Raw genomic sequence first — 17,109 nt, forward strand, 5'->3', positions numbered from 1 at the left:
CCCCCCCCCCCCCGGTCCTACCGGGGCTGCCGGCTCCCCCGGCGGGGGCTGCGGGGGCGAGTGGATGGGATTTGGAAGCAAAGATGTGGAAATTGCCGTCGCGCCCACGGCTGCTGTCAGCGGAGCCGCAGGGAGCCCGGGGCGATCGATGGCCATGAGCAGAGCCAGACCCACGGCATGGCCCCCACGCCTCTTGGGGGGGGGGGGAGGTCTGAGCGCTGCCCTCGCCAGCGAGTGGGGGCCGGGTGGGCGCTTGGCACTGCTGCACAGTGCGGGCACAGCTGTGCCAGGGGGGCACCGTGTGGGCTTTGGGCACAGATTGATTGGGTTCCTCCCTGGCATCGCAAAAGGGATTTTGGGGACCCCAGGGGGTATGTGGACCCCCTCCATGGGAAGTGGGGGCCTCAGCGTGCTGGGATGGCCCCTCTCCCTCACCCCTTCTCCGGTGCAAATGCTCAGGGTTGTGGCTGGGGGCTGTGCCCAGCCAGAGGGACCCCCGCCATCCATCCGTGCTGGGGCTCCCCTGGGCTCCCCTTGACCCCACACCCCTTTGTGCGGGGAGGGGGCGTTTGCTGGGCAGTTCCTTCCCCTCTCATTGAGGTTGTGTCTCCAGGCGGAAGCCCAGGCCCCATAAATCGTGCATGTGTAAGACGTGCCATGCTGAGGCGCAGCACAATGGCAGGGCACTCGGCTCATCCCACTGCGCTTGGGCACCTTCCTGCGCCCCGCTCCTCTGGCCAGACCCCGCTGATGCCCCCATCCCCTCTCTGTGACATTGCCAGGACCCCGGTGGATGGGCGATTCCCACGCCCACCCTTGTCCTGCTGCTCCCGAGGGGCTGCCTCTCTCCACCCCATCACCCACAGCCAGCGCTGTGACCCTGCACTGCCCTCACCACCTCCTGGGGGACACGGTGGGGGGGTGCCGGAGGTGCCCCCACCGTGCCGTGCCATGGACATCACAGCCAGCTGCCTGCGCCCACCGCGCACGCGTCTCTGGCGCGGCTGCGAGCGTCCAGCTCAGGGCACGGGCGGCGCGGTGGGGGCGGCTGCGGCAGAGACGTGTCCCAGGGACTCCGGAGCGAGGATATTTATTGTTAGGCAGTGCGGCAGCTCGGCCGCAATTATAGCCACACGGCAAAGTGTCTGGATTAGATAAATTATGGGGGGAATTAGGCTCCCTGGGCCGCAGCCTGCAAATCCCAGCAACCCCAGTGCAATCAGAGCAATAAACAAGCCTTGCACAGCACCCGTGGGGCTCTCCGGGGAGCAGGGCGTGCGCTGCCAAGCTCGGCTGCGGATCTGTCCTCCAGGGGTGCCGGCTGCAGCAGGAACCCCACAAATGTATCGCAGCTCTGCACCGCTCTGGCCACCACGGCCGCTCCCTTCGCTAGGAGGATGTCGCTTGTTGCTTGCTGGCACACCACTCTGCTCCTCCATGTCCCCTTGTCACCAAGGGAGACAATGGGTTGTGCAGGGAGGACAAGGGAGGCAGAGAGGGCAGGGCACCCCTTTATGCAGAGGTTTTGGGGTGCTTAGTTGCAAAGCTTGGGGTGGGGGTGAAGGCAGGAATTGAGGCTTGAAGGCAGTGGAGGCTTCTGGCCGTGCTCTGCGTGCCCTTTGTCTGCGTGCGCTTTCCGTCTGTCACGCTGTTTCTCCTGGTGGCAGCGTGAGGGGTGCGGGATGATCCTTGGTCCCTGCCCTCCGTTCCCAAGTCCTGCCAGGAACAGGCGCGGTGGCATGGGGCAAAGGTGCCGGGTGGCTGTGTCCCACCCAGCGCTGCCACTCAGGGCCACAGCTGCCTCCCAGTGGCGCCCTGCGGCCAGGGGCTGGGAGCTCTGCAGGGTGACCCCCAGAGTGCCACCTCCCTGCTGGGCACCCCGTGTGCAAGGGATGGGGACAGCGACACGGGGTTTGGGCATGGCCAGTGACACATGGACATGGGCATAGCCAGCTGTCCCCAGTGAGCCCCCAAAACCGGCTCTGGGGTCTGCCTCGCTGGCTGTTCCAGCAGAGCCGCGTGCCCTGGGAGGTGGCAGCAGACACGTTGCCCCGCGCCGGGCGGACACTGCGGGGCCCAAGGGCACAGCTCGGGGTGCTCAGCACCATGGCTGGAGCTGTGAAGAAGGGGTACGGGAGGTGTCAGTGGTCAGCCAAGGCAGGTGGGTCAGAGCCCACCTGCGTGCAGGGAGCGCCCAGCATTGTGCAGCTGCCACCGCCGCACTCACCACTTCAAGGCAGCTTTTATCTGCCTGACTTTGTATTTCAGGCAGCGAGAGCTGGAGCAGGCTCTTGAGAGAGCCCTCGTGAGGAGCAGCCTCTCCTGGGAGCATCTCACGCAGGAGAGCAGCCACGGCCCTGCCGTGGGGTGGGGGGAGTGGCACACCCGAGCCCCCCGAGGGTGCTGGGTCCCGGTGCTGCAGCTCCATCCCTTGTCACCTGTGGTGTGACAGGGTCCCGCCGTCCACCGCGGGCATCCAGGAGGGGCGATGCTGCAGGTGTGGGGCTGTTACGCCATGCAGGGTGTGTATGGGGGGGTCACTTCCCACCCCCAGCGTGGGTGTGGTGATGGGGAAAGTGGGGATTGCACCTCTCCGGATGGTGATGGCCCAGTCCCGGCTGCCAGCACCCATGCCACAGCATCCACGTGTGGGCTGGGGGCAACGGGGGGGGGGGCTCAGCCACCCCCACCCACAGCCGTTCCCCCCACCCATGGAGATCTCCCTGGGGTGCAAAGCCCTGGCTGCCCATACAGCGCGGGGTGCTGGCTGCAGCGTAGCAGGAGGCGCTGCCCAGGGGCAAAGGGTGTTGTGCCCCGTGAGTCACCGTGCGGGGCGGCTCCGAGCCCAGGGGATCGCAGGGGCCGTGGCCGGTGCCCTGCGGGGTTCCCATGCCGAGGGAGGGCCCTATGGGAGCAGAAGCTGTGGCATCGGGGCGCAGGGGCTGAAACAAGGGTGCAACAGGGCTGGGGCCACCCGCTCCTGCCCAGGCTGGTAATTGAGTCACTGGTTGCAGATTGATGGTTTAATTAAAACCCAATTAAAAACCTCATTGATCTTGTTAGCAAAGCGGGAAGGTATGGGCTTTAGCAGGGATTAAAGGGATTGTGCAGCCATCGATATGGATGGGGGGGGGGGTGCAGGGACACCTGTAAGGCAACGCTAGGGACACCGTCCTGGGGCTGTGGTTGTGCCTGCCACCCCGGCGTGGATGCTGCCCCATCCGCCTGCTCCCCAGTCCCTTCTCCTGCTGCCATGTCCCCGAGAGATTTATGGCAGCACTAGGGAGCAGCCCACGGCCCCCCAGGAGCCCCCACCCCCCCTGCGCATGCCCCCAGGGTGCAAGCCGGGGAGGTGGCCCTGGGGACAGGGACACCGTGTGCTAGCGATGCCTTTGTGCCTGCACCTTGCGGCTGCGCCAGGCGTGAGCCAGGCGTGCCGGGGAGAGCACGGGGGGGCCGCCGTGGCACCGTGCCACCCGTGCGCGTGGGCTGTGTCGCAGGCGCTGTCTGCCGAGCGAGCGCGCGTGTGCGCGGCCGTCTGGGTGCCGTGACTTTGCAGCGCTGCCTGCTTGGGGAGGGGGACATCTGAGTCGGTCCCTCTGTCCGTCAGTCTGTCGGGAGGGACCGGCCGCAGCGATCGATGCGCCTTTACCTCTCGCTGTCGCGCGGAGTGACTGGAAGGGGAAAGCATAAATCAATGGCACTTTTTTTGTTCGCTGGCTGATCGATGGGCCCCGGATGTGCCGAAAGGGCAAAGCTCCCAGAGCCAGACAAAGGGCTGGGGGAGGGGATCTACCGTGGCCCCCCGCACTGGGGGACGCCCCACATCACCACAGTCCCCAGTACAGCCCTCAGCACTGTGGGACACCGAGCCTGGATCTGTCCCCAAACTCTCCGGGCCTTTCCTGGGACGGGTCCCGTGGCATGGGGTTCCCCGTGGGGGTCTGGTCCCCCCTCGTGCTGCTCCTGCCAGGGATGGCCCAGGCATGCTGCAGTGCACCAGGCATTCCGTAGCAGCGCGTTAGCAAGCGTGCAGCGTTCAGCCCAGATTTATCGCAGCAGATGGGAGCGGAGCAGCCGCCAGGCTCGCCAGCGGCTGCGGCGTGCCAGGTAGCCGGGGTCCTGCCGGTGCAGAGCCCACGGGCGCTGAGCCCAGCCTGTGCTCGGGACGGTCCTGCCAGGGGAAATCCATCTGCCCAGCTCCGACAGGATGCTGGAAGGTACCACTGCTTTGCGAAAGCCCTGCTCTAAAAATGCAGTCGTGCAGAAGTGATGCTGCCCGTTCTGCTCCCGCGCTTAACCCTTTGGGCCCTGCCGGAGCCCGGCATGGCCCGCCAGCCACAGCAGGGCTGTCTGCACCCAGAAGGGCTGCGGGATCTGTCCCGACCGGGGTCACCTCTCACTGGGGCTTCCCAATAACCACGTGGGCCACCAGGAACCTGGCGCCCTGTGCGCTCTCTAGGGTGGGTTTTGGTGGGGAAAGGAGGCTTGGGACATCATGTTGGGGTCTGTCCCATCCTTCTGCCTGAAAACAGGGACTGTGGGTGCTCCATGGGTGGCTGTGGGGCTTGCTACTGGCCATGGGGCTCGCTGCCACGGAGCACAGGGCCCCTGCAGCACCTCCTGGGCTCCCCTGCACACCTCCACTGCAGTGCTGGCATGCCCCAGCCCCGTCCCTGCCCGGGGAGCGCTCGTTAGTTAGCGAGGCTGTTTATCAGGAGCTGTGTTTTCTAATGGGCCCCAGGGGGGTCCCAGGTGGGGGCACCCTCAGTGCTGGGTGCACTGGGGAAAAGGAGGGCTTCCAGCCCCGCTGCTCCCCGGCACAGTGTTTCCTTCGGCGCAGCGGGATACGGCGCCTGTTTTCATTTCCCAACAGTGTTCCCGAGCGGGGGGGGGGCACAGCTGCCCCAGCTCCTTGCTCCTGTGGTGCTGAACACCAGCTACCAGCCCCCCCTCATGGTGTGGGGCAGCTGGCTTGGGGTGTGCTGGCGTCCCAGCCCTGAGTCCCATATGGAGTTAATTGCAATTTTCTCCCCGGGGCCATTTCTTTAATAACAAGCTCCCCCCCCCCCCCAACACCTCCCTTTCACACCACATCAAAGGTGGAACATGAAAGGTCGCCGGCACCGCGCGGAGCAAGGGTGGCTGCCTCAGCACCTTGATGTCGGAGGAGTTGCCTGGCGGCCGGCAGCTTGCTGGGCTCCTGCTTTGCCAGGCTGTGGGGCTGGGATGGGGAAGTAGCGGCTGTGCGGCGAGGGAGGTGCCATGGGGGGGCTGCTCCCTGCCCCGTGGGGTCTGGCTCAGAGCCCCTGGGCACTGGCAGCATCGCCAGGAGGGTGGCAGTGCTGCTGGGGTCCCTGCTGGGTGCTCGGCCCCATCCAGTTCCCTCCACGGTGCCGATCCGGGGCGCTGCGTGCCTGGTGCCCCGGGCCCTGGCCAGACGCCCGGGCTCCCCAAACGGTGCCAGGGGCAGTTTCCAGGGTGGGGCGTCTGCACGCGCAGCCTTGCCCGTTGCCTGCCGAGCCCTGCCGGGCAGCCATGGGAAGCTGCGCTGCGGGCACGGGTGCCAAGGGGTCCCTGAGCTCTTCTCCGGAGCGTCGTGCACCAGGATTCACTGGGAAAGAAGGGAAAGGGGCCGTGGCGGTCCCAGGGGAGCAGGGCGAAGAGGAGGCTGCTCGTCCCTCCAAAAGCAGCAGGGTGGTGGCACCCGGGGGTGCAGGGGGGTCCCCTTGCCGCAGCGTGGCCACCAGATCTCTGCCGAGCCAGGCGATGGAGCCAGGTCTGGTCGTCATCCCGGGGCTGCTGCGGCATCTCGGTGTGGAGCCAGCGCCTCGCAGCGCCGGTTGGTAATTAATTGGTGGGAGCAGGGGGTCAGCGCGAGGCGGCTCGGCTGCGAGGATTACCGCGGCCGGGATTTCAATCGGGCACGGATTAGGAGCCAGCGGAGCCTCTCCTGAGTGGATCTGAGGGGATTGCCGCTCCTAATCAATGTAAATGAGGCTCCCCCAGGGCCACCCTTTACGGCATTAACAAAATAACGGGATTAGCCAGAGCGAGGTGAGAAATCCTCTCTCTGAGCCGCAGCGCGTGGCGGGGCTGGGGCTGCGGGGCTGGGTGCGCAGTGGGCAGCCACCGCGGCTGCCAGAGCACGGGGAGCACCGGGGCCATCGCGGCCAGGGTTCTGAGCCCCTCCTGTGTATCCATGGCCGTGCTCTACCCCAGGGCTGTGCAGGTTCTGTGTCCTCCAGGGTCCCTGCATGCCTTTGGGACCCTGGTGTCCCTCAGCCCCGTGCACTGCTCGGTCGGTCTGTCTGTCTGTCCGTCCCGCTCTGAGGCTGCTGACGCGTTGCCTGCAGCACCCAGCACCCCCGTCTCACGCTCCCGTGCTCACACAGCGGTGTCAACCGTGCACGTGGCTTGGCATCCATGGCATCCTTCCCTGTGTGGCAGCATCACTCCTGCCTCAGGCAGCCCAGGGGGGTGGTGAGTGCCCTGGAGCCCCCATCCCAAATCAAACCCAGGGCCCTTGGGGCATTGGGCTGGGGGGATGGGATTGTGGGGAGAGGCATTTGCCCAGCCTGGTGTGGGGACACAGGGTCCCCCCCATCTCATGTCGCAGAGGTGGTCCAGCCCCGCTCTGCCCCCTGAGCCCCCCATGACACGGCCCTACAGAAGCAGACCTGCCTGCAGCCCCCATGGGCTGGGGGATGTGGGGCAGCCCCAGTGTGCCACGAGCTCTGAACCAACGTCCCCGTCTGTGCCGTCTTGCCGCATTGCTCAGCCCCGCCGCTGCCTGCCTGGTGTCCCGTGGGCCTGGGAGGCTCGCAGTTACCCATGGCAGCTGCCCTCGGGTGTCGTGCACGGCGCTGCAGTGGTGCCTCCCGGGACAGGGTCTGGGGCCTGGAGAGGGTCGGATCCTGCCCCAGGCTTGCCCCCACGCTGGGGGTCCATGGGGCTGAGGCTGGGCAAGACGGGTGCGTGGGGTGGCTCAGATAGGGGGGTCAGGAGGCTGGGGGGGAGGCAGAGCACTCTGGGGCCGGATCCTGATTGCCATAAACAGGTCAAGCACGGGCGTCTCTAACCCCATCCCTTCCCTTGCAGCCTGCGGCGGGAGGGCTACACGGTGCAGGTGAACGTCAACGACTACCTGGACATCTACTGCCCGCACTACAACGCCTCGGTGCCCGAGCACAGGCTGGAGCAGTACGTGCTGTACATGGTGAACGCGGAGGGCTACCGCACCTGCAACACCAGCCAGGGCTTCAAGCGCTGGGAGTGCAACCGGCCCCACGCGCCCCACAGCCCCATCAAGTTCTCGGAGAAGTTCCAGCGCTACAGCGCCTTCTCGCTGGGCTACGAGTTCCGCGCGGGGCAGGAGTACTACTACATCTGTACGTGGGGCAGCAGGATGGGACACCCCCAGACACCCCTCAGCTGGGAACCCCGTGTGCCCCCAACGCTGGGTCCCCTGAATCCCATCCCCAGCTCATCCACCAGGCTCTGGGGGGGGCTTTCCACACCTCCCCTCCCCAGCTGGGACCCCCCTGCACACCGCTGGCCAGGCAGCTGTGCCCACACCTGCTCCAAGGAGGCCCCCTGACCTCAGGGATGGGGCGAGGGTTTAGGGGTGCTGTGGAGGGACGGGGGCTGGGGGGAGCTTGTGGGTGGGGGTGTCGGTGCGAGGTGGGGATGCCGGAGCAAATCTGGGGTGCTGATGGGTGCAGTATGGGGGTATCAGCTGGGGAGGCAGCGTGTTTCGGGGTACAGGGTGGGGATGCAGCATGTTTCAGGGTTCAGGAGAGGGGTGCTGCAACCCCCCCGCACCCAGAGGCAGTGGGCAGCAGCTTGCTGAGCCGCGGGGTGCCCGGAACTGGGGTCTCCATGGGAGCCACCCCAACCCACTCTTGCTTTGCAGCCACACCGACACACAACCACCACCGGGCCTGCCTGAAGATGAAGGTGTTCGTGTGCTGTGCCTCCAGTGAGTAACCCCCCATGGCACCCTGGGGTGGGTGTTGCAGGGTTCCATCAGGTCTTAGGGGGCTCCCAGGTCCCCCCGTCCCAGCCGGTGGGGCTGCGGGAGCGGGGTTGGCTGGGGTCTATCACCCTGTCCCCTCTCTCCCTCTTGCAGCGTCGCACTCCGGGGAGAAGCTGGCGCCCACCCTGCCACAGTTCACCCTGCGGCCCGAGGTTAAGATCGAGGACCTGGGTGAGTCTGGGGCAGCCCCAGCCCCATGGCACCTGCACCCCGCAGCCGCCTGGCGGGGGGTCAGGGCCAGCACCCCCCGCCACTCCGCTCACCACCTCTCTCTTCCCACAGAAAACTTCAACCCAGAGATCCCCAAGCTGGAGAAGAGCATCAGTGGCACCAGCCCCAAGAGGGAACACTTGCCCCTGGCTGTGGCTGCAGCCCTCCTCCTAATGACACTGCTGGCCTCCTAGCTCCGAGCACGGCAGGGGCCCGGCCGGAGCGGCACCGCGGAGCGGGGACCCCTTGTCCCCCCGACCTGCTGCTGTCTGCCAGGATGGAGCTGCCCCGGGAGCTGTGCCCGGCCCCTCTGCACCGTCAGCGCCTCCAGCCCAGGGACCCTTCCCGTGCGGGGCAGGGGATGGTGGCACGCGCCAAGCCCCGCTGGGACCTGCATGGGACTCGCCCCCACCCACGTCTCCAACCCCTGCTGGGGGGACTCAGCTGGGTGCTGCCGCCTCCCACTGATGCCGTCCCGCAGCGTGGAGCCCCCAGCCCTGCCCGGGGGCTGCTGCGGCCCCCCAGGCGTCCCATGGCTGGGAGCAGCGCTGAGCCCCGTGAGGGCAGGGCGCCGGGGCCGGGCAGCCTGTACATACCTATATAGAGATCTATACATACTGTACAGAGAGCGACTATATAGATATATCTATAATGTACCATAGGCAGCGGCGCTGGCCCCGGGCTGGCTTGTACATAGTCAAACGTGTTGGATTTTCCTCGTCTTCCGTGAAGACCCGACCTATGCAAACGCACAGACACTTTTTGGGGAAAAAAAAAAAAAAAAAAAAAAAAAAACAATCTTGACCTTTTTTTCAAAGTGCTTTGGCTGGTGATTTTCATATTCTGCTCTTAGTCTATAAAAAAAAAGGAAAAAAAATAAAAGGATTAAAAAAAAAACAAAACACGAACGACCCCCATGTCCCGGCCATGCGCAGCGCGCCCCGGCGTCCAGCCCTGCCGGTGCCCCCGGGCTGTGACTGCGCAGTGGGGTTCAGCAAGCGCCGACTGCTGTCCCTCCTTGTGCAAACAGACCTTCCACGTGCCCCCCACCTTGGGCACAAAGGCACCATTCATGGGGCTGGCAGCAACCCCTCCTCCTGCCCCCCAGCTTGTAGCTGTCCCAGGGCTCTGCGCTCCCTCCTGGGGTCTCTGCTGCCCCCCGACCCCGAGGCACCAACATGGAGGCAGGAGGGAAGGATCCAGCTGGGACCTGGCGCTGCAGGAGCCCAGAGCGGGCAGGTAAGGGCAGTGCGGGGCCATCGTGTTTGGGTGACGGGTGGTGTCCCCCAGCCCTGGGGGGGAGCGGGACCGGGATATCCCCAGCCCATCCTTCCTCTGTGGGCTGGATGTGGCAAGCAGGGGGGAGAGGAGGGGGTGTGCAGGCACCCCCATGGGCATGGTGGCCCCATGGGAATCCCTGTGGTCCCCTGCTGGTGCCTCTGGCTGTGCCAGGCACACTGGGGCTCCTGCTGGCACTGGGGGGGTCTCACATGTCTGTCTGCATGGGGGTGCCCCTGGTGCTCAGGAAGGACTATCGGTGCCTATCAGGGCAAAGGGATGCGTAGGGAGGGGGCTGTGCCCTGGAACCCCATGGGAGGGGGCCACACCAAGGGGCAGTGCAGGGTCTGCTGGGGAGTGGAGTGCACCCAGCCCCACGCCTGGCACCCCCACAGCCCCCACTGGGTGAAGGGGAGCAGGCACCCGGAGCAGCCCTGGGCCTGCCCCCGCACCCTGCTGTGCCCTGGGGGGGGCGGTCAGCCCCAAGCAGGGGGCAGCCTGCTCTGCCCACCGACAGGGTGGAACAGGGCTGCACCCCCTTCTGCTGGGGATGAGCATGCTGTGCACACAGCCTCAGGTTTGTGGGGGTCCCCACGGCCGTCCCGTCGGCGTGACGCGGCCGCTCTCTCCCCAGCCGGTGCTGCTGGGCGGTGGCTGCGCTTCCCAGCCGGCCTGGGCTTGTCTGGGTGCGGGACGAGGCGGCGAACCCAACAGGTCCAACAGGTCCTTGCAGTGCTCCCGGCAGGCGCCGCGCTCCCCGCGGCCCCATCGCGCTCGCGCAGACCCGGCCTAGCTGTGGGGCCAGGGCCCCATCCCCCTGGGCCCTCACCCTGGGGGCTCAGAGCGGGGCTGCCACGGCCGGGCTGGGCCACGTGCCCAGGTTGGGGGCCGTGGCATGCCGTGCTGCCCGGTGCCATCCCCAGGCTGGGTGCTGGAGTATGGGGACTGGCCACAGCCCCCGTGCCGGTGCTGGCTCCCTGCAGCACACGGCAGGGTGGACTGGGGAGCCCAGCGCAGCCCCATTTGCCATTGCATCGCAGGTGGGGAGCCAGGGACTGAGTCAGCCACCCCGGCACGGCGAGCTGTGCTTGCAAAATCCCTCCTGCTGCTTGCCTCGGCCTTAGCACCATTCCCCGGGCAGTGCGTGGCACCGCTGCTACCTCGCCAGGCACTGGCCACACAGCCCTGCTCCGCTCTGTGTCCCCAGGCGCCACCCAGGAGCTGGTGTGGGGACCCCCAAGACCCAGGCAGTAGGGAGCCCTCGATGCAACCCCAGCTCTGGGGGTCGGGTGCTCCCCACGCGCAGGGTGGGCTACCCCAGGACCCGGCAGCAGGTCCAGGTTTGGGCGCAGGATGGGTGCCTGGTCCAGCTGCATCGCGTGAGGCTTCGCACCGCCCCGCAGCGGTCCTCCAAGGTCAGGGCTGGCTGCACCGCACTCCAGCCAAATGTGTAAGGGCCTGGCGTGGCCAGACAGCCTCCGGGACGCCGCACTGCCCCTGCCACGCGCGGGGCCGGCCCAGCCTTTGCCTACCTGCAGGGCTGCACGCAGCCAGTGCGGCACGTCACCGCGGCCTTCGCTCCCCGCGTGGAGTGGATGGCTCCCGTCCCTCCTCCGGCCCCACGGCCGCTGACGTCAGCCCAGATAGTGGCTGGAGCGCACCTGGGTGTCCCGAGCCGATAAACCATAAACTGTCACGAGCTCAGTGGCCTCCAGCCAGCCCCACCTGCCCTGCTGTGTTTTCCTTCAAGTGCTTGCGGTGTGTAAAGTTTTCACCTTTGGCTGGCGAACCGCGCCTGCGCGGCGGGAGCACTGCCTGCTCGTGCATCGACACCGTCCCGCGTGATGTGTGCTGGCCCCATGTCCTGCACGCCCGCAGGGGGTGGCGTGGCCATGACCTTGCACCCCCCTGCTCCTACCTCTGGCGCGCTGCGGGCAGGCGCCCCCCCTGCACAATGTGACGCTGGCTCCAGCGGTCACCACGTGCCTGCAGCAGCCTGTCCCCCCGCTGTTGAGACATGGAGAGCCAGCACAGGGATGTAACGGGGCACCCTCCAGCCCAGGCTTCTCCCCAGGCTGTCCCCAGCATGGCACATGTGCTTGTCCTACCTCTCCAGGCCCAGGCCACCACTGCCCTGTTGCTGTCAGCCATGGAGGGAACGGTGCTGGGAACCGACCAGGTCCCTATAGCCTCGCTTCCAGCCCTGTCCCATTGCTGGGGACCCTGCCCCAGGGCTGGGGACTGCAGCACTCTCACCTCCGGCCATCCAGAGTGGGGGGAGTCCCTCAGCCAACAGCACTGGGTGTCAGATCCTGGCCGCTTGTGGTGCTCCAGGATCCATCCCCGGGATGGATGTGGTGTGGTGCTCTCGCCACACACCAGTGCTCGCAGGAGCCCTGCCGGGGGGAGCAGCCCTAGGTGCTGGGGTTCACTCAGCGCTGGAGGAGTGGAGGTGCCCATGGGGAGGGGGCTGCATGCCTCCCCCCCATCACTGCCTCAGTTTCCCCAGGCACCCAGCCTGGCCTGGGGCATGATTAGGGCAGGAATGGGGACAAAGCGAGGGGTGGGAAGAGGCCACGGCGCTGACCCACTCCACCCTCCCACCGCAGCCTGGCTGCACCCAACCCAGCATCTCGCGCGTGACACGCTCGGGCGCTCTGATCCCAGCGGGCCGCAGACCTGAGGGGTGTTCCCGGGAGTTCCTCCCTGTACAAGCCGCAGCAGCGCCGGCTTCCCAGGAGCAGGAGGCCTTGCACAGTCATTCCAGCTCAGGGGATGATGTCAGGCCTGGCCGCAAAGAGGGAGGATGAAAGGCAGCGAGCCGGGTCCCCGCTCCCCGGGGAATGTGGGGTGCAGGGATGGAGGGTGGGGAGAGTGGCCCGGGGTGGGACGCGGGGAAGGATGTGGGGCACGGAGCTGCAGCTCTGCACAGGCCCCGCACCGGCTCCTCGGGCAGCCGAGAGCTGTGGCAGCCGTTCTCCGGTTACAACCGCGGTGCCGCCGCCTGCCCGAGCCCTTGCCGAGCGTCGGGGGAGCAATCCTCGCACGGCTGCAGCCAGCCCGCACCGCCTGGGCTGCACCAGGCATGCAACATTACCCACAATCAATGGATCATTATGTAATAAACAAGAGGAAAGTTGTTTTGCAAATGCGGCTGAGTTATCGCTCCACGACACGGCAGCAAAGCATCTCTCTGCCAGGCTTAACGAGAGCGGATCGGTGTCGGGGGCGGACAGGAGCAGGGAGCGAGCAGAGGCCAGGCAGCCAGCAGGGAGCCTGTGCACCCCCCCCACTCCTGCAGCAGGGGCTCAGAGGTGGAAATGTCACAGTATCGAAGTGAAAGAGAGTGAATGTGAGTGGGGTGGGGGCTGCCTGCTGTGTTTGTCTGGCAAAGCCCTGGGGAGCAGAGGCAGCTGGTAAGGGCAGGAGGAGGACGAGGAGGAGGAGGAGGATAAGGGCTGTGCTTGCTGCTCCCTGTCCCTCTCCTTACCCCCACACCTTATCAGCAGCTGCTCTCAGCCCCCAGCCCCCACCTATCCAGGTGTTTATGATGTCCCCAAACATCTCAGATAAAGTTGTTTGTTTGTTTGTTTGTTTGTTTTTTCTATGGCAGGGGCCGGGAGGACAACAGCAAGGCCCCGCGTGCCAGCAGCCTGCTGCCCATGTCCCCACTGCCATGTCCTCAGCGGGGGGCGGACAGTGGCAGCTCTGTGCCCAAGCCCCCCGGCACGACCCAGGCCCCCCCAGCACAAACACACGCATGTGTGCACGGGACCCCGGCCTCCACGGATGCCACCGCCACACGGTGCCACCGCAGCGGGTGGCAGCGCCTGACCCCGGTGACCTCTGTGCCACATCCGTGCCTCCTTCATCCTGCCCCCCGGACCCCCCAGCACAGCCGGGGGGGCTGCAGGCCTCCCACCCCCTTCCCACCTCGTCCCGGGGCTGTCCCCGCGCGGGGAGGGAGGTTGTCCCCGCGTGGCACCGTCCCCACGTGGGGACCGCTGCCCGTCCCCGCGCCGCCCCCGCCGTGTTGTTGTTGTGTCTCGGCCCCGCGGCCCGGTGAGGCGAGGCGGGGCCGGCGGGGGCGGGCGGGGCAGCGGCGGGGCCGGATTTAAGGACCGGGAGCGGGCGGGGCGCGCAGCCCGGCGGAGCGTACCGGCGGAGCGCATGGAGCGGCTGCGGGTGGCCCTGGGGGCGCCCCTGTGGGTGCCCCTGCTGGGGCTGTGCTGGGCGGCGGCGGCGGCCGAGCGCCACACCGTCTTCTGGAACAGCTCCAACCCCAAGTGAGTCCCGGGAGCCCCCCGACGCCCCCCAACCCCGGGGGGGGGGGGGGCGCGCGGACCGGGCGGGCCTCCGAGGGCGCGGACGGCGGCGGCGGCGGGGCCGTGAGTGCGGCCGCGTTCCCCGGATCTGCGGGCTTTGTTCGGGGCGGCCGGGGGGCTGCGCACTGCCCCCCATTGCTCTTCCCCCACCCCCCCACCCCCTTTTGCTCCCGCCGTTCTCCCGACACGGTACCGGGGGCGCCCCCGGGGCCGGGAGGGGCTGGGGAGGCAGCGGCGGGGTGAAGTCCTCGGGGCCAGGTGCGGGCCCGGAGAACCGGGGGGGGCTTTCCGTTCCCAGGCCGAGCGGAGCGGGGCCTCTTCCTTCCCCGGGGGGGTGGCGCGGCGCCAGCGGAGGCGCCGGGGCTCAGGGAAGCCGTGTTGACAAACACGGGGCTGGCCCCGGGTCCCGCGGCACGGGCAGGATGTGCCCCCCCGGGAGGTGAGGGGGCGGCAGGGGCCGTGGGCAGACCCTGTGTCTGACCCGGGGCTCGGTCCCCAGGTAGGGCCAGGTTTGTGGGGTTCCCAGCCGAGGTTGTGGGGTTCCCTCTAGCTATATGCCCTTGTGTGTTGTAGGGGTGCCCCTCCTTCTCTAGGCAGTGCCCCCCCTTGGTTATAGGGGTGCTCCCTTACACGCTGTGAGTGTGCCCCCCAGCTGTGTGGCCCCACGCCCCCAGGATGTGCCCCCACGTTATAGGGGTTGCCCAAACCTCCAGTTTGTGCCCCCCAGCTTTGTGCCCGTATGTGTTATAGCGTTGCCCCCCCCACCCCGGGATGTGCCCCCCCAGCTCCATGCAGGGCAGCAGACCCAGGCTGGGTCCCACAGGGGTTTGGGAAGCTGGAGCCTGCCCCACTAGGGAGGCTGTGCCTTCCCGAGGCTGCCACAGCCAGCGAGGTGAGGAGACCCCTCCGTGGCCCCTTGCAGGCTGCCTTGGGCCCCCTTTCTCCCCCCCCAGCGGCCCTGGTGCTGTGCAGCCTCCCGGGAGGGCTGTGCTGGCAGGCGAGGTGTGGGGAGCAGCACGCTGGAGCCGGGCTGGCTGCCCCCCCCGGGCGAGAGCTGCTCACACCTAATGGCTCCCCGGAGCTTTGGGGACAGCCGGGGAGCGCGTCCTAGCCGGTCCCCTCCTGCCTGCAGTGGGGCTGGCCCCAGGGGGGAGGGCTTTACCTTCCCCAGCACCACCAAAAAAAAAAAAACATTCCCAAAAAGCACCGCGGGGCTTTGTGCAGCGCTGAGCAGCTCTCAGGCTGCCCTGCGTTGGGCTCTGAGGGTTTTGGAGAGCTGTGGGGCGTGCTGCCTTCCTGCCCCCAATCCCCCCCCCATGTGCTGACCCCCGCCGCCCCCCTGCCCCAGGTTCCTTTGGAGCGACTACACGGTGGAGGTGCGCCTCAACGACTACCTGGACATTATCTGCCCGCACTACGAGGAGGGCAGCATGGCCCCGCACGCCATGGAGCGCTACACCCTCTACTTGGTGGACCTCGAGGAGTACCAGGCCTGCAAGGCCCGCTCCAAGGAGCAGATCCGCTGGGAGTGCGACAAGCCCAGCGCCTTGCACGGCCCCGAGAAGTTCTCGGAGAAGTTCCAGCGCTTCACGCCCTTCACGCTGGGCAAGGAGTTCAAGGAGGGGCACAGCTACTACTACATCTGTGAGTGTCCGGAGGGGCTGTGTTCCCCCCCTCGTGGGGCTGGGGTCCCTCTGGGCTTCTCCCCTCTAACCTCCGCCTCCTGCTCGCAGCCAAGCCGATTCACCACCACGGGGAGACGTGCCTGAAGCTGAAGGTGACGGTGGTTGGCAAAGGCAGTGAGTATCTGCGGGCTTCCCCCTGCCTTGTGCTGCTTGCCTTCCTCCCCCCTCGAGGCCTTGGGTCCCCCGACGGCTCTGCCTTTCCTGCGCTGAGTCACGGCGGGGCCATGGCCCCCTGCCAGCCCTGGCTGCGGGAGCTGTGGGGCCAAGGACGGTGCCAGCGGCCGGAGCAGGGATGGCACAGGGGAGACCGGGATCCTTGGCTGGGGGAGCGCCTTGGTTGGGGGCCCGGGGCACCGGAGCAGCCCCTCACTGGCGTGTCTTTGTGTTTGCTTTGTAGCTCAGGCACCGCCTGCCCCCGCCTCGACACAGAAGGGGAGGATCCAGGCAGGTAGGTTTCGGAGGACGCATCAGAGCGGCTGCAGGGCTGGCGGGGAGCTCCCTGGGGCTGGCTCAGGAGCAGGGTGTGGGGCACGGGGGCCGCTCACAGCTCCTTTCGCCCCGCAGATGACGCAGCCGCGCATGTCCTGAGGAGTGTGGGGCAGAACTCGGCGATGCGGGCCAGCAGCCCCTTCACCTTCATCAGCCTCCTGCTGCCCCTCCTGGTGCCGCAGGGGCTATGAGCGGGGCCGCCGGGATGGACCGTGCCGTGCCACTGGGGATGGAGCCACCTGCTCGGGGACCCCCGTGGTCCTGCACGCACACCTGTGGCGGGCTCCCCTGTGGACATCTGGGCAAAGCAAAGGATTTGTCAGTATTATGGGGCCAGTGGGCCTGAATCGGAGCAGCCAAAGCCCTTTGGGGCTGCAATCGGAGTGGCCAAAGCCCTTGGGATGCCACCTTGCCCTGGCAGGAAGGGCGCTTTCGGCAGCTGGAGGTTGAGCCCGGACTGGATGGGCTGGGGGCTGGCCCCTCTGCCCCAGCAGCACGGAGCTCCCCGGTGGACGTTTCTGGGAGGGCTCTGACTGTGAAGTGTCCCGCAGGAAGGGACACGGTGCTGGCCCAACTGCGGCGGTGCCCTGGGGGTGACTTTGGGAGCCTGGACATGCTTGAGATGCCAGGCAGCTGACAGAGCGGAGTCACAGGGGACAGTGACTGCACGGTGCTGGGTCCCCCCCCCTCCTGGGTAGGGGAGGCTGCGGAAGCTCCCCCTGCCTGGTGCCGGAGGGGCACGCGCCCCCTGCCTGGGCCAGCACAGAGGCCGTTTTGCCTGCCTCTCCATTTGTACAGCTTTCTAACACTGGAATTTTTATACGGTTGTCTTGAATAAATAACTGAGACCATGCCTGAGTACAGGGGTGAGGAAAGGGCCTATCCCCTGCCCGGGGACTGCACTGGGGTGGGGGAGTGGCTCTGGGGGGGCCAATTAATTAATTGGTGTTTGCACAAGGCTCTGCAGGGGGAGGTGTCACATGGAGTAGTGCCAGGGGTTGGCTTCAGGTGGAGGTGCAAAGTCCTGCAGGGGCTGGGGAGCAATTCCCTCAATTCCCTCCCCGGGACACGGGGGGGGGGGGGG

General features: G+C 67.1%; 2 protein-coding genes and 1 long non-coding RNA gene across 4 annotated transcripts in view; 2 read left to right on the forward strand and 1 right to left on the reverse strand.

Annotated features, from left to right (window-relative positions):
- The window catches only part of LOC118158768, a 20,951-nt gene extending 4,559 nt beyond the window's left edge, over positions 1–16,392 (reverse strand). The window contains exons 1-3 of the long non-coding RNA XR_004746893.1: positions 16,265–16,392; positions 9,288–9,298; positions 299–306 (exon numbers count right to left, since the gene is read on the reverse strand). This is a non-coding gene — a long non-coding RNA (uncharacterized LOC118158768). The remainder of the gene's footprint in view (positions 1–298; positions 307–9,287; positions 9,299–16,264) is intronic.
- Positions 4,873–9,145, forward strand: EFNA3 (ephrin A3). Of its 2 annotated transcripts, none has more exons than XM_035313448.1 (5): positions 4,873–5,846; positions 7,102–7,391; positions 7,916–7,981; positions 8,132–8,209; positions 8,321–9,145. In XM_035313448.1, exons 1-5 carry the CDS (start codon positions 5,266–5,268, stop codon positions 8,440–8,442), a joined length of 1,137 nt encoding a protein of 378 aa, XP_035169339.1. In that variant the 5' UTR covers positions 4,873–5,265; the 3' UTR covers positions 8,443–9,145. The 2 variants fall into 2 exon arrangements, with proteins under 2 accessions (XP_035169339.1, XP_035169340.1); XM_035313449.1 differs by lacking the exon at positions 4,873–5,846 and adding an exon at positions 5,968–5,990.
- Positions 13,651–16,876, forward strand: EFNA1 (ephrin A1). The gene is made up of 5 exons (XM_035313450.1): positions 13,651–13,812; positions 15,200–15,495; positions 15,585–15,650; positions 15,934–15,984; positions 16,101–16,876. Exons 1-5 carry the CDS (start codon positions 13,697–13,699, stop codon positions 16,214–16,216), a joined length of 645 nt encoding a protein of 214 aa, XP_035169341.1. The 5' UTR covers positions 13,651–13,696; the 3' UTR covers positions 16,217–16,876.
- Positions 16,877–17,109: the final 233 nt, after the last annotated feature.

The sequence above is a fragment of the Oxyura jamaicensis genome, unplaced genomic scaffold, assembly GCF_011077185.1.
Source record: "Oxyura jamaicensis isolate SHBP4307 breed ruddy duck unplaced genomic scaffold, BPBGC_Ojam_1.0 oxyUn_random_OJ132, whole genome shotgun sequence".
In the NCBI taxonomy this organism is placed as follows: domain Eukaryota; kingdom Metazoa; phylum Chordata; class Aves; order Anseriformes; family Anatidae; genus Oxyura; species Oxyura jamaicensis.